Here is a 15,628-nt window from a genome sequence, read left to right as displayed (position 1 = left end):
CTTTTTATTCCAAACAGCATAACTCCAATCACAAATGAAATAGCATTCATATAAAAACAAACTTTTACAAACACTCGTGACATAAAAAAAAATTTTTGTATCCTTGCTGATGTTGCATCCGGATATGGAGGAGTACCGTGCGGTTGGAAATTCGAAATCACAATTTTATTCGCTCAATTCCAAACAGTATAACTCCAATCACAAATTAAATAGAATTAATATAAAAAATAAACTTTTACAAACACTCGTGACATTAAAAAAAAATAAACATTTAAATCTGTGCTGACGTTTCATCCGGATATGCGGATATGGCTGTAAATTCAAAATCACAATTGTATTCACTCAATTCCAAACAGCATCATTCCAATCATAAATTGATACAATAACAAAATACTGTGTTTAAATGATGGTTGTATTGAGATATTATAAAACCAGCTCATTGTCGTCATGTGTTCACTTCTGGATTCGGGGCAGGTTCGTATCGAGTCGATTTCAAAATCATAATTTTTTGGAGGAATTTATGAAACCTACCTATCTTACAACATCCGCTGGGACCCCAAAACGTTCCACAGGTTTGGTGGGGCTAGCCCAAAAACTGAGGGAGTAGTTTGGGGATGAACAGACGGACAGACACTCCTTCCTGTTTTGTAATATAGATTCGCTTGAGCAGTGATTGTCCTGCATTTGCACAGCTTCTATTTGAATTGATCATGACTGGATGTTCATCATTGTGATCCGAATTGATGCATGCGCAGTTGCCCCACCTCAGTTTTGCATTGATATCAGTTGAACGTATGATATCAGAAGAGCAGTTCCAAGATGGCGGCTCCCTTAGAAGCATGCACCAGGGAGGAGCAACGTTCTGTCATCCGTTTCTTGGGAAGTGAGGATGTGTATCCCAGTGAAATCCATTGCAGAATGAAGATGCAATATGGTGATGCATGTTTATCGCTGCAGTAGGTGTACGACTGGGACAGGAAGTTTAAAAGTGGAGTGTCCAGTGTGGCAGATGCTCGCTCGGGCCGGCCTCACACACCCGACACACCAGAAATGGTTGCAGGAGTTGAGGGTGTGCTCAGGCAAAAATCTCATTACGCTGGATGAAGTTGTCTCCGAATTGAACATTAGCCATGGTTCAGCACACCATATTATTCACAACGTGCTGGGGTTCCGCAAGGTGGGTGCAGAGACAACTCACATCCGAACTGAAAGAATGGCGAGTGGACGCATGTGAAGAACTTCTGCGACGTTACGAAACAGAAGGCGCCGCTTTCTTACAGCGTGTAGTGACGGGATGAAAGCTGGGTCCACTACTTTCAGCCAGAAACGAAGAGGGCAAGCAAAGAGTGGCGCCATTCAACTTCACCGAAGCCCAAAAAATTCCGCACACAGCCATCCGCTGCAAAAGTGATGCTGACGCTCTTCTGGGATAGCCGAGGCTCACTTGTAGAGCACATTACATGCCCAGAGGGACCACAGTCACCAGTGCATCATACGACGACCTTAAAAATCATCTGAAACGAGCAATCAGATCAAAACGTCGTGGACTACTCATTGCCGGTGTTTTGCTGCAGCATGACAATGCTCGGCCCCATACTGCCAGCCCTGCAGCTGCAACAATCGAGGACCGACATTTTGAGTGTCTTGCTCATCCACCCTACTCGCCAGACCTCACCCCTTTGGATTACCACATCTTTGGGCCATTTAAAGAGGCGCTTGGTGGAACCACTTTCCGATCCAAAAAAAAGAGGTCCAAGAGGTGGTGCACGAATGGCTACACAATCAGGCCAATTTCTTTTTTTCCTAGGGGTATCCAGGCCATCGTAAGGCGCTGGAAAAAATGCATTGAATGCAATGGAGATCATGTTGAACAATAACAGTTGTTACATGTACATGCAATACACAAGTTGTGAAAAATATTTTAAGGTTCCTTATTGACTGCCGTGTGTGTGTGTGTGTGTGTGTGTGTGTGTGTGTGTGTGTGTGTGTGTGTGTGTGTGTGTGTGTGTGTGTGTGTGTGTGTGTGTGTGTGTGTGTGCGTGTGTGTGTGTGTGTGTGCGTGCGTGTGTGTGTGCGTGCGTGCGTGCGTGTGTGTGTGCGTGCGTGCGTGCGCGTGCGTACCCGGAGGGAGATCAGGAGAAGTGGTGGAAGTATTGGGCAGAAGAAGAGTGGACATATGTTGTGTGCAGGAGACGAGATGGAAGGGAAGTGGTGTAAGAATGGTGAAGGGTAGGCAGGGACAGAAATACAAGTTTGTGTGGCAAGGGTGCCCAGAAGGCGTGCATGGTGTTTGTGTCCTATTTTCTGAGGAGTTTGTAGACAGTGTGGCGAGTGTGACGAGAGTGAGTGTAAGGTTGATGATGGTGAAAATGATGATTAGAAAGCTCTTGGTGAACGTCATTTTGGGATATGCTCCGCATGTTGGTCAGAGCGATGAAGAGAAGGACAAGTTCTGGTGTGCAATAGAGAAGCTGATGGAAAACGTGAAAGATAAGGAAGTTGTTGTGGTAGGAGGAGACCTAAATGGACATGTGGGAAGGAGTATGGCCGGTTTTGAGGGAGTTCATGGGGGTTACGGATATGGTGTGAGGAATGGAGAAGGTTAAAGGATTTTGGAGTTTGCTGATGGAGCTGATTTGTTGATTTGTAATACTCAGTTCCAGAAAGAGGACAATAAGCTTGTTACATACACGTCAGGTGGGTCGACGACAACCGTTGACTACCTGCTGGTGCGTAGGCGAGATAGGGGGCACCTCCGGGACACAAAGGTGATCCCGGGGGCGGAGGCTGTTTCACAGCACCACTTGGTTGTCTGCGACATAAGGGTGAATGGTGCGAGGAGAGCTCAGCGGGTGAAGTACCAACCGAGAATGAAGGTGTGGAGGTTGAAAGTGGTGACAGTGAGGGAGGCATTAAAAGAGAGGCTGAGTACGGAAAGAGGATTGACGAGAAGAGGAAGAAGTTCAAGGAGTGGCAGAAGGCGAAGGGTACGGGGGGCAGAAAAGGCAGAGCATGGAAGTTATAAGGCTGCAAAGAAAGAGGTAGCAAAGGCGCAGGGCTGCAGGAGGCATGTAGGAAAATGTTCGGAGAACGCTTGGATTTGGAAGAGGGTCAGAGAGCGGTATTCAGGATTGCAAAGCAGATAGCGAAAGAGAGGTGTGATGTGATGGGGGTGAGTTGCTTGAAGGATGAAGTGGGACAAATCGTTGTGGACCCAGATGGAATTAAAGCAAGATGGAAGAGATATATGGAAATGCTGTTGAATGCAGAGATTGAATGGGATGGCAACATCGAGAGTAACCCAGTTTTAGGACGGGCAGAGAAGATAACTGAGAAGGAAGTTGAGGAAGCGATAAAAGCAATGAAGAGTGGAAAAGCGGGACGGCAGACGAGAGTTGTGGGAGATATTTTGAAGGCAGCAGGAAGTTGGGGTGTGAAGAGAATGACAGAGATCTGTAATCTGGTGGTGAAAGAAGGCTGCATTCCAATGGTTTGGGAACTAAGTACCCTCGGCCCTCGATGCAAGAGGAAAGGCGACCCTCTGGACTGTGGCTCGTATTGAGCGATAGTTATTGAAGCATGGAATGAAGGTATTGGAAAGGGTGTTGGAGAGGAGGATAAGGAAGAAAGTCAAGATCGAAGAAATGCAGTTTGGATTTATGCCAGGAAGAGGACCGACAGATGCGCTTTTTATTGTAAGGCAGTTGCAGGAGAAGTACATGGAGAAGAGGAAGAAGTTGTTTGTTGGGTTTGTTGATCTGGAGAAAGCATTCGATAGGGTTCCACGTGAAGTTGTGACATGGGCATTGAGGAAGTTAGGAGTGGAGGAATGGTTGATCAGAGTGGTGATGGCAATGTACGAGAGAGCGCGCACAGCTGTAAGGACTAAGGACGGGAACAGTGGTGAGTTTGAGGTGAAGGTGGGAGTGCATCAGGGGTCGGTACTAAGTCCACTACTATTTGTAGCTGTGATGGAGGTGCTGGCTCAGAATGTAAAGGAGGGTTTACCGTGGGAGTTGTTGTATGCAGATGATCTGGTATTGATTGCGGAAAGTATGGATGGACTGAAGGAGAAGATGAACAAGTGGAAGGAATGTATGGAGACAAAAGGTCTGAAGGTGAATATCGGAAAAACGAAGGTGATAGCAAGTGGTAAAGCATGTGGTGAGGTGGAAAGAACTGGGAAGTGGCCGTGTGCTATGTGCAGGCATGGTGTCGGAGTGAACTCCGTTCAATGTACAATGTGCGCTGAGTGGGTTCATCAAAAATGTAGTGGTCCGAGAGGGTCATTAACCAGTGTGGCAGCTGCATTCAAGTGTAAGGTGTGCACAGAGGGATCTGCAGATGGAGGAAATGTTGAGTTGGATCTTGGAGACGGCATGAAGCTGGAAGGTGTGAAAACATTTTGCTACCTCGGAGACATGCTGAATGGAGAAGGTGGATCAGACTCGGCAACGGTTGCTCGAGTGAGATGTGCATGGAAGAAGTTTTGGGAACTGAGTGGTGTGCTGACGTGGAGGGGAGTGTCGTTGAAGCTGAAGGGAAAGGTGGATGCTGCATGTGTGAGAAGTGTTATGATTTATGGGAGCGAGACGTGGGTAATGAACGTAGAGCAGCAACGAAGGGTGGAAATGCGAATGGTTCGGTGGATGTTTGGAGTATCGTTGAGAGAGGAGAACAAATGATGAATTGCGAAAGATGATGGGAATAGAGCCCGTGATGGATGCTGTGAAGAGAAACAGGTTGAGATGGTTTGAGCATGTGTTGAGGAAATATTGAAGTGACTGGTTGAGAAGAGTGATGGAAATGAATGTAGAAGGAAGTCAAGGACGGGGAAGACCGAGAAAGACTTGGCTAAAGATGGTGGAAGAAGAAATGCGGGCAAGGGGGTTAACAAGGGGAGATGCCAGAAAATAGGGCAAAACGGAGAAGATTGTCATGGGGACCGCAAGGCTAACCCCCGCTCTAGCAGGGAAAATGGCCTTAAAATGCCGATTGTTGTTGTTGTTTGCCGTCCAGGCATCACCATATGAAATGTGCAACACTCCAGTGTGAAATGTGCTTTTCCACCCCCACATTTAAACACAACTCATTACTGCAAGTAAAAGCATGAGCAAACTCTGCGATGCACCAACAGTATCGGAAATGCACCAACAGTATCGGAGATGCACCCGGAGGCCTCATGTGAACAAGGCGTTACAGTTGCCGTGTTTGCAGCGGTAACGGTGTACATATTCTCGTAAAATTATGATTAGCTGAGAGAAATTGCATTATTAACTGTCTCACTTTTTGGATGTTTTCTTCCATGGGGTTAGACTGCAGATCTGGCCAGGCTACGTGATGAATGTAAAGAAAGTGGATGGAGGAATGTTGCTCATGATGGATATTGCGCATAAAGTGTTGCGCATGGATTCTGTTCTGGAAGTGATGTAAGTGGGGCAGTCTTGCTCTGAAAACAGATTTCTTTTTGTGAATGCAATTTGTGCAATTTTGGTTTTCTTATTCTAAATTATTTTTGACTTTCTTTGTATTATCTGTGATAATCTTGTTATTTCTAATGATGGAAGGGCATTATTTATTTTTAGATTAATAAAATTTTGTGTTTTCCTATCACTGTCGGTGTATTTTCAAACCTGCAAAACAGCTCTTCATTATATTTATGAGTGTAACTGTTTCATAAGCTTGTGCTTTGTTTTTCAGGCAAGATTTGTACAATCATAAAGGTTATGAAACCTTTCGTGATGAATGCATGCGGCAGTTGGTGGGTGTAATAGTGGTCACTCGCTACAACAACCGCACTTACAGAATTGATGATATTGCTTGGGACAAGACACCACGGAGCACCTTTCTAAGCCATGATGGATCAATCTCTTTTGCCGACTACTACAAGTAATTTTGAGGTTTTGATAAATCTATGTAGCAAGTGTTTGTATGTCCGCTCTGTACCCATTGGTTGGACAGCTTGCCTGATGCCACCCACAATTGTAACCTGAAAAAAAGCAGAATACGTCTGCCATTTTGGTCCTATATTAAGCCTAAGACATCTTCAGAAGTGTCATATTCACTATCGCCATGCTCTCCCTACAAGTTTTCCGTTCAGTAGAAAGAAAACCTACGTGATTTGTAAAAGGATCATCAAATATCGAAATGTTGGATGCAATAGGCATCATGAGCCCTGTGAACCCACGCACTAACCTCGCACATCTCACAGTCACGCTATTGCATCTCACTATCGCATCTCGCGCTGTCGCATCTCGCACATCTCACTCTTTTACATGCAGCTGTAAATGCAGACTAATACAGGAGACACAACACAAGACCGTTGACGGGACAAGCTAAGCCACTGCGGAAGTGCCGTCACATCCTGGATGGAACACCAAGTACAAGCGACCCCACAATAATAATATTGCTGCCTTTCTCGCTGCACTCAGGAGGAATTTACTCCTCCACCCCATGCCCCCACCCCCTTCCATGAATGCCAACCAATGGGGATTGTCCTTGCTCTATTCTTTTAAATGCTGAACATCAAGTAAGGAAGCAGCACATGCCATTTTTTAAGTCTTTGGTATGTCTCAGCTGGGGTTTGAATCATTGGACTCAGAGCGAACACTCTAACCATTATCCCACCGAGTTTGGCCGACTTGCAAAATGGATGGATTTTGGACTTGTATACTACTTAGCCATTCACTGAATAAAATATATCTCCCATGAGCTCCAAAATTCTAGAAGTAGAAGCTTTTAAAAATATTTTTATATATATCTTTTTTTGTCCAAAGTCTTGGAAGTAAACCTATGCATTCTTTTGTTTCTAGAAATGGGTGCAAATAAATGTAGCCAGCTCAAACCTCAAACCTCATATTTCATTCCACAAAATTTTGTTCATCGAGCAACACACACTGTCTTTGAGGCAAACAGATAGCGCTCTTAAACTGTACTCTGTTTTTCTCCGTTTTGTGTGCTGCCAGACAAAGGAGCCATCTAAATATTACGTATTTAAAGTGGGGGATAAATTGTGAAAAATAATATTAAGAAATTAAATGTCACTCACCCTCACTAGTGGGGATGGTGGGGTTCTAGTGGGGTGGGAAGGTGGGAAACTAGTGGGGTTAGAAGGAAATTGACTCTAGGGAAAAGGTGGGGATGTTGCACAGGTCAGTATGTGGTCGGGGGTGATCTATGTGTTACGGATTCGTCACTTCCGTCTTTGTAGTTTTCATCCACTGGAAGCATTTTTAGTTCCATGTACTATTATGTTTATAGTTTGAGTGAAATGGAAATAACTGTCTTCAAAAGGAAAAATTAGTGTGTTAAAAGAAAAACGAAATGGATCGGGAGAAACCGGAAGAGAAAGATAAGGAAGCGAAAGCGGAGCAAAAGAGGTCGGGAGAAAAGCCGAGCTGCTTTGAAATATCGAGCGGACGCTGGCGAACGTGGGTCGCGAGCGAAGATTGGTTTTCCCGGGAAAGGGATTCCTGTGACAGAGTCGTGATCGCTGTGACAGATAAACCTGCGTGACGGGTTTTGCGGTTGATTCCGAAGAGACTCGTTGTTGGAGAGCAGGTGCGCCTCCATTACAGGCCCACCCGCCATTTCACCTCGCTCCAGCCTTTTCACCTCGCTCCAGCCATTTTACCGCGCCCAGCCGTTAGCCTGGTTCGCGTGTGTAACGTGGATTTCGACTGGGAATTCGTGGTTCTCCGTTTGGGAGCCGCTGAATGTTCATACCAGCATCATGGTCTGGTGAACCGAAGGTGTGATTTCCCAGTCGCCTTTTGGGTGCACCTTTGCCTGACCGACGTCGGCCCGACACCTCACCAAGCGGCTCTTAGGCAGTGTCGACTGTCAGCCGACCTGGGTTCTGGTCTCGATACGACCTGTTTCTTGTGATCACTGGAGCGTGGATCGACTTTGGCCTGGTGCCGGGACAGTGACTTTTGGAATGTTACATTTCGCTCACGTGGAGCACAGTGAGTTATCGAGTTAAGAAGCTGGTGGTACCATCATAGGAATTATAAGGTATTTTGGTTGTGCAATTTAAATATATTGAACTTGTGCTGTTATTATTGTGCGATACTAATACAATACTTGGTTTTTGGTAACAACTGATTGGTGTGGTTTCACCATTGGTCATTGGCACACATAATAGCACATCTTTCTGCCGTGACTCCTTTCGAGGCTCGGAGTTTGGGGAGGAGCACGTAACACTATGAAAAAAATCTATTATTATTTTGCAAGGTTTGTACATGATCCCGAATTGCGCACACATTACAGTTAGTCTCATAAGTTCTCACTTGCTTCACTTTCACTAGATCCGATGATTTTTGCAACCCATGTCCTTTTAACTTTTAAAGATTCAGCACATGATCAAAATTCAAAATGTGTAAATTTGTAACCATTTATTGTAACACAGGAACCATTACAATTTGGAAATTGGAGATATGGATCAGCCTCTTCTCATGCACCGACCAAAGAAGAAAGTCATTCCTGTAGGGCAGGTAAAAAGCAATAGAGATTACAAAATAATTGTCATCTGAAAGGTGTTTTATGTTACACTCGCCCTCTTGTGCAACTGTGTTGGAGTTGATCTTTACTGTTTCTCAAAAATGTGATGCTTCGAGATATCTTAAACTGGAGGTCATGAAGTAATGCAATAGCTAAACAAGAAAGAGCAATCAAAGATTGCAGACCCTCGCCAGGATGTTTTCAGTGGTTTGTAAGGCTTTTGTGTTAAAAACAAATATTGGGGCCAAACCACGTGACCGATGACGTCATCATTATTTTATTTTTTTCTCCACCAATTTATCCCTAGATGATGCTCAAGAAATTTCATATTTATCGGATGAAGTTTCGTACTTGTCGAATTATGACATCATAATGGAGGCACCTATGACATCATCATTAACATATTTTATTCCCCATGGAGAGTTCTTTACAATGAGCCATGTCTCAATTTTCTCTATTAAGCGCTTTCGGAGATATAGAGGTGCAAAGTTTTTCGGTTTTTCCAAGATGATGCCCATACCACGTGACCTATGACGTCATAATTATCATGAAGAATTATACAAGTGGAGTTGCACATATGGTGGAAATTTTCTGTCAATCGGACCAACGGTTGCTGAGAAAATCATATTTATTCTGTGCGGACAAACAAACAGATGAAAAATCTGTCAGAGACCGAGGACTTGCCGGAATTTACTTTTTTATCGGCCATTTAGGACAAATATGGCTGCCGAACCACGTGACCGATGACGTCATCATTAAAATATTTTATTCCCCATGGAGAGTTCTTTACAATGAGCCATGTCTCAATTCTTTCTATTCAGCACTTTTGGAGATATGGAGGTGCTAAGTTTTGCGGTTTTTCCAAGATGGCGGCCGAACCACGTGACCTATGACATCATCATTAACATATTTTATTCCCCATGGAGAGTTCTTTACAATGAGCCATGTCTCAATTTTTTCTATTCAGCACTTTTCGAGATACAGAGATGCTAAGTTTTTCGGTTTTTCCAAGATGACGGCCGAACCACCTGACCGATGACATCATCATTAACATATTTTATTCCCCATGGAGAGTTCTTTACAATGAGCCATGTCTCAATTCTTTCTATTCAGCACTTTTGGAGATATGGAGGTGCTAAGTTTTGCGGTTTTTCCAAGATGGCGGCCGAACCACGTGACCTATGACATCATCATTAACATATTTTATTCCACATGGAGAGTTCTTTACAATGAGCCATGTCTCAATTTTTTCTATTCAGTACTTTCAGAGATATGGAGGTGCAAAGTTTTTCGGTTTTTCCAAGATGGCGGCCGAACCACGTGACTGATGACGTCAACATTAACATATTTTATTCCACATGGAGAGTTCTTTACAATGAGCCATGTCTCAATTTTTTCTGTTCAGTACTTTCGGAGATAGAGGTGCAATGTTTTTCGGTTTTTCCAAGATGGCGGCCGAACCACGTGACCGACGACGTCATCAATTGGGCACAGTCTATTCCTGGGAAAGACCAATATTTGTGCAAAGCTTGGCGATTCTACATGCAACGGTGTAGACGTAGTGCTGCAAACAAACAGACAAACAAACGAACAGATCAACATACTTGCCGGAATCTTTTCCGGCAAGTAACAAACTGACCCAAATGCAATACCCTCTCCTCCTGCGAGGGTAATAACAGAGGGTTGGAAGAGTAATTTAGCTCTCAGAGTAGCAGTGTGGAGCCTGTAGACATGGATGCTACAAATTCTAATTGGGAAGAGTACAGACTCCTGCAGAATAGTTTGATCGTAAAAGTGACAGCAGCTAGATATTGAAGGCAAGAAAAGCCAGCAGTAGGCTGCCACGTTGAAGGACGAAGTTGGGGATTGAAAGAGGTGGGTTTGGGGTGTTTTAACGGGGGTAGAAAAGATCTCAAGGTTTTCGATGGGGGAAGATAAGAGATGGTGGTGAACAGCTGTTTTAAAGACCTGGAGGGAGGAGTGGGATTGAAGAGAGTGAGGGAGTTTGTTCCAGAGGCGGGAGAAAAGAGGAATGAAGGAGTGAAGGTGAGCAGAGAGTCTTGATTTTGGTAGCTTCACCAGAAGAGGGTTGCTGGCAGATCTTCTGCGTCCTGCAGGAATATTTGGGGGACAGAGCCCAGAGAGAGAGCTGGGGGAGCAAGGCCGGAGAGGAGTCGGTCGAAGACAGAAAGACCACCAAACCTGCCTGCGGTGAGTGAGTGAAAGACCCTCAGAATCAGCTTCATCGCGGGAGATTCGAATGATTCTGAATGCTTTGGTTTCAACCATGTGAAGCCGAGCTAGGTGTGAGGCAGGAGCACCAGCCCAGAGGGTAGAGCAGTATTCCATTGAGCTGCAGATGAAAGCTTTGTATGTGGTGAGGAGCTCAGAAGTGCCAAGGAAGGACTTCAGATGAAGAAGGATGCCCAGTCGGCGACTGGCTTTGGAGGCCAGCTTGGAAGTGTGGTTTTCCCAGGAAAGATCATGGCAGATAGTGAGACCCAAAAGCTTGAGTTGCAGAACTTCTTCGATAGGACTGTTCAGAAAGTAGATGGGAGGGTCGTCCAGATGGTCTTTTCAGAGAGACAAAGTGAGAGTGTGAGATTTTTCAGGATTGAAAGACATGTTCCACTTGTTTGACCAGTTTGTGATATTGTCCAGGTCTGCAGAGAGTGAAGAGGCTGCTGTCTGCCGATCTGAGCGTTGAGATATGGAGCGGCAGAGAGTGGAGTCATCAACAAATATATGGAGAGGATTTATCCAGAGAGTCGGAGAGATCATTAATAAATACCAGAAAAAGCACTGGGCCCAGACCACAGCCTTGAGGAACTCCAGCCTGAACAGGAAGGGGAGATGAGAGAATTCCATTCAGGGCTGCGACCGTCCGCAAGCCATGCGTGGAGGTTTCCATGGATACCATAAGAGGAGAGTTTTAATAAGAGGAGAGTTTGGTAAGAGGAGAGTTTGGTGAGCAGGGCGGGGTGCCAGATCGTATTGAAGGCACGTGATATGTCGAGGGAGACAGCTCTGATTTCCTGTTTGGCATTGAGGACCTCCATCCATTGTTGAGACAGCAGAAGCAGCATGTTCAGAGTAGAATGACTTGGTCTGAATCCAAATTGATGATCTGTGATCAAGCCATTGGAGAAGAGGAAGGATTTGATGTTATTTTAATTTGATTTGATTAATTCATCTCTTATTGCACTTTGCTGTTATTTATTTTATTGCACTCAGCAAGGAGTATGTTTTTGATATTTATTTGTGTATGATTGTTTTGGATCTGGAGAAGCAGTATCTATTTTTTCTAGAATACTTTCAAAATCAGCATATATTACAAACGGATGTTTGATTGTTTTCTTTTCATCTTTGAATGTGATCTTTGAGCCTTCTTCAGGCATATTGATTACCGTTGATTTATGATCACCACAATAATTTGAATGTTTATCTAATCTTTCTTGTGAATTGAAGAAGTTAAGACAACGCAAACAAATATATATTTTATTTGTTCTTTAATCATGACAAATATGTCATATTTATAATGTCATAATGTCATATTTTTCTTTTTTGGGATGTTGCTAGGATCAACCAGATGCCATTTGTTTGGTACCAGAGTTTTCATCGATGACTGGTATTTCAGACAAGATGAGGTCAGACTTCAGCTTGATGAAGGTAACTTTAAAAATTCCAACATTTATAAATAAATAAAAAATTACATTTTAATAAAAACTGAACAATTGTTGTTAAAATCCATATATTGTGTGTGATGTAAACAAAAAAAATAAAAAAATATGGAGTTGCAGTTAAAACATTTGATTGAAATAATTTGTATCATTGTAAAACTTGCATGTTTTTGGATTTTGTGAATATTTTGTGCATAATGGGTTTTAAACTTTTTGACAAAATTGGATGCAGATTTCAAATCGTCACATGCATAATACTTTCATTTAGTCATGATCAGGTTCTTTAGAATTCAGTAATAATTTCATTTTCCCAATACACAACAGTGTGGAGAAGAGTTAAAGAAAAATACACTAGTTCAATACAAGTTCAATACAAATTCAATACAACAATACAATACAAGTTCAATACAAATACAAAAATACACCAGAACCCTGGTGTTGGGCTCGCGGCTAGGGTACCGGCTTAGGATCCGAGGATCCTGGGTTCGAATCCCGGTCGATCGCTGAATTAACGCCAGGGGGGTTGACAGCCTGTCATCCTTCCGAGGTCGGCAAATTGAGTACCAGTTCACTGGTAATTCCCTGTTTGTCGTTAAAGGCGGCAAAAAGGGTTGGCGTCAGGAAGGGCATCCGGCCGTAAAACATTGCTTCAAAAAGGGGACCAAAAAACAACAACAACCACGGTTCCCGAAAAAGGCCAACCCCCGCTTTGCGGGGAAAAATGGCCTCTAAAGGTGGTTTGTATATTACACTAGTTCACTGACCTCATTAAATGATGAGAAAATCTCACTAAAACTTAATTAATGAATTAAGGGGTGTTATTATGTGGTCTCTGTCAATTAAGATGATATTGCATGTCATCTTTTTAAAATTATATTAAGAAAAATATATTATTTTTATATATTATATTGTGGGAGCTGTGCTCGCACGATAAAGCCAGACAAAATGGACGACACAGGAATGAAGTTTCACCGAGCTATTTATTTAGCTCAAAACCAAAGAACTCAAAAGCACACTGAATCCGCCCCTCGAACGGGCGGCAATTTATATCGCAAACTGAACACACAAAAGCCACGCCTCTCAGGTGGGGCGTGGTATGCAAAATAGGTAAGTCACGCCTCCCGACGGGGCGTGGTATGCAAGGCAAGTGTTCGCCCGAGAAGGGCAACAAGTCTGGACACGCCCGGGCGAGTCCGGACACGTGACCGCTCGCCGGTTGAGTCATCGGCCGGTGCACGGTAATTGTGTCATGCTTCCGGTAACCGCTACATGCGCCCCCCCCCAGAATTAACCTGCACCGGGAGAGTCAGTTTGAGGGGGGTCCTGATGACCCGGCCGAAACGACCCCTGGTGATTCGTGTGGGGGTGGTAGGCGGCGTGGCGGTGGATGGTAGGGCGGGGGGCTTGGTTGACGGGGGACGGTCCTACCGTGGAGGTTGGTCGAGGTCCAAATGGGCCGGCTTGAGGCGGTCCACGGAGATACGGTCCGGCTTGCCGCTGATGTCGACGATGAATGACTTGTCCCTCTACAGGACCCGGAAAGGTCCATCGTACGGCGGCCGGAGCGGTTCCCGGTGTGCGTCATGCCGGATAAAAACGTACTCCGCAGTGCGAAGTGCTGGGGGGACGTGGGGTTGGGGGCAGCCGTGGTGGAACGTGGGCACGGGGGCAAATCTCCTGGCGGCCTCCTGGAGGTCCGAGCGTTGGCGAGCCGCGGACCAGGGGCCGGTGGCGTCGGGGATGAATTCGCCCGGCACGCGCAGTGGCTGGCCGTAGACCAGCTCGGCTGTGGAAGCCTGGAGGTCCTCTTTAGGGGCCGTTCGGAGGCCCAATAGGACCCACGGGAGCGGCCAACCGCAGGCCGCGGCCAATCGAAGGGGACGTCGGCCAACCGCAGGCCTGTGTCCGCTGTCCGGAGGGCTTGCACCGCGGGGTCGGCGGTCTGGTCGGCCGCCATGCGGGCGAAGTCCACACCCAGGTGGACGGCGTTCGTGCCGGACCGGGACAGGCAATCGGCCACAGCGTTGTCCTTGCCCGCGACGTGCCGGATGTCCGTCGTAAATTCGGACACGGCGGAGAGGTGGCTCTGCTGGCGGGCCGACCACGGCTCCGTAACCTTGGCCATAGCGAAGACCAGGGGTTTGTGGTCCACAAACGCCGTGAACGGGGGGCCCTCCAAAAGATGGCGGAAATGGCGAACAGCCAGATAAAGGCCGAGGAGCTCGCAGTCGAAAGCGCTATACCTGCGCTCGTTAGGGAGAAGCTGCCGGCTGAAGAAGGCCAGTGGTTGCCAAGCCCCGTTCACCCACTGTTCATGCACGGCGCCCACCGCGTGGTCGGAAGCGTCCGTGGTGAGGGCGCTAGGTGCGTCGAGCGCCAGGTGCGCCAGCATGGTCGCGTTGGCAAGGGCCAGCTTAGCACCCGTGAACGTCGCGTCCATCTCTGTGGTCCAGGCGACGTCGTGCTTGGCCGGCTTGCCCCGGAGGGCTTCGTACAGGGGGCGCATGAGTTGGGCGGCGCGAGGCACGAACCAGTGGTAGAAATTTACCATCCCCAAAAATTCCTGTTGGGCTTTGATGGAGCGGGGGCGCAGGAAACTTGTGACTGCCTCCACCTTGGTAGGCAGCGGGACGGCCCCGTGCTTCGTGATGCGGTGCCCCAGGAAGTCGACGGCCGTTACGCCAAACTGGCATTTTGCCAGGTTGATGATGAGGCTGTGCTGGCCGAGGCGCTCGAAAAGCGTGCGTAGGTGGACGAGGTGCTCCGCCCGGGAAGTGCTGGCGATGAGAATGTCATCCAGGTAGACGAACAGAAAGGTGAGATTGCGCAGCACACTGTCCATCAGTCGCTGGAAGGCCTGGGCCACGTTCTTCAGGCCGAACAGCATTCGGAGGAACTCAAAGAGGCCAAAAGGTGTAATTACAGCCGTCTTCGGAACGTCGGCCGGCCGGCCAGGTACCTGGTGGTAGCCCCGAATTTCACCCGCCCCGCCAAACGGGTGGAAAAGTCCTGTATGTGTGGTGTCGGGGGTGGTGGCGTCGTTGAGGTGGCGGTAATCGCCGCATGGTCGCCATCCGCCACCCGGTTTGGGCACGATGTGCAGGGGCGAGGACCATGCGCTATTCGAGCGTCGCACAATGCCCAATCGCTCCAGCGCGTCGAATTCTGCCTTCGCCGGGGCGAGTTTGGCCGGGTCGAGGCGGCGAGCCCTGGCATAGACCGGTGGACCTGTGGTCGGGATGTGGTGTTCGACGCCGTGCTTGACGGCGACGGCCGAAAACGTCGGCTGCGTGAGGGCGGGAAACTCGGTGAGTAGGCGGGTGAAATCGTCCACGGCCGGGAGCGCGCAGGCTAGCTTGGTCGGAGCGGAGTCGCTCAATGAGCAAGCGAGCGAGCTGAAGGTCTCCACGTTGATGAGCCGACGCCGTTTGACGTCGACCAAAAGC

The 15,628-nt window shown here is 46.7% G+C and overlaps 2 protein-coding genes across 2 annotated transcripts in view; one reads left to right on the top strand and one right to left on the bottom strand.

The window, feature by feature from the left end:
* The window catches only part of LOC144893281 (uncharacterized), a 1,021,022-nt gene that overhangs the window by 492,977 nt on the left and 512,417 nt on the right, over positions 1-15,628 (bottom strand). The window lies entirely within an intron of this gene.
* Positions 1-15,628, top strand: part of PIWIL2 (piwi like RNA-mediated gene silencing 2) — a 171,794-nt gene that overhangs the window by 110,079 nt on the left and 46,087 nt on the right. Inside the window, exons 6-9 of the mRNA XM_078782829.1 lie at positions 5,316-5,429; positions 5,701-5,889; positions 8,411-8,477; positions 12,082-12,171. Coding sequence (XP_078638955.1) covers positions 5,316-5,429; positions 5,701-5,889; positions 8,411-8,477; positions 12,082-12,171 — 460 coding nt within the window. The remainder of the gene's footprint in view (positions 1-5,315; positions 5,430-5,700; positions 5,890-8,410; positions 8,478-12,081; positions 12,172-15,628) is intronic.

The sequence above is a fragment of the Myxine glutinosa genome, chromosome 8 (genome assembly GCF_964187855.1).
Source record: "Myxine glutinosa chromosome 8, kmMyxGlut1.1, whole genome shotgun sequence".
NCBI lineage: Eukaryota > Metazoa > Chordata > Myxini > Myxiniformes > Myxinidae > Myxine > Myxine glutinosa.
The sequence above is the reverse complement of the archived record's forward strand: the minus strand, read 5'-3'. Positions and strand labels throughout refer to the sequence as shown.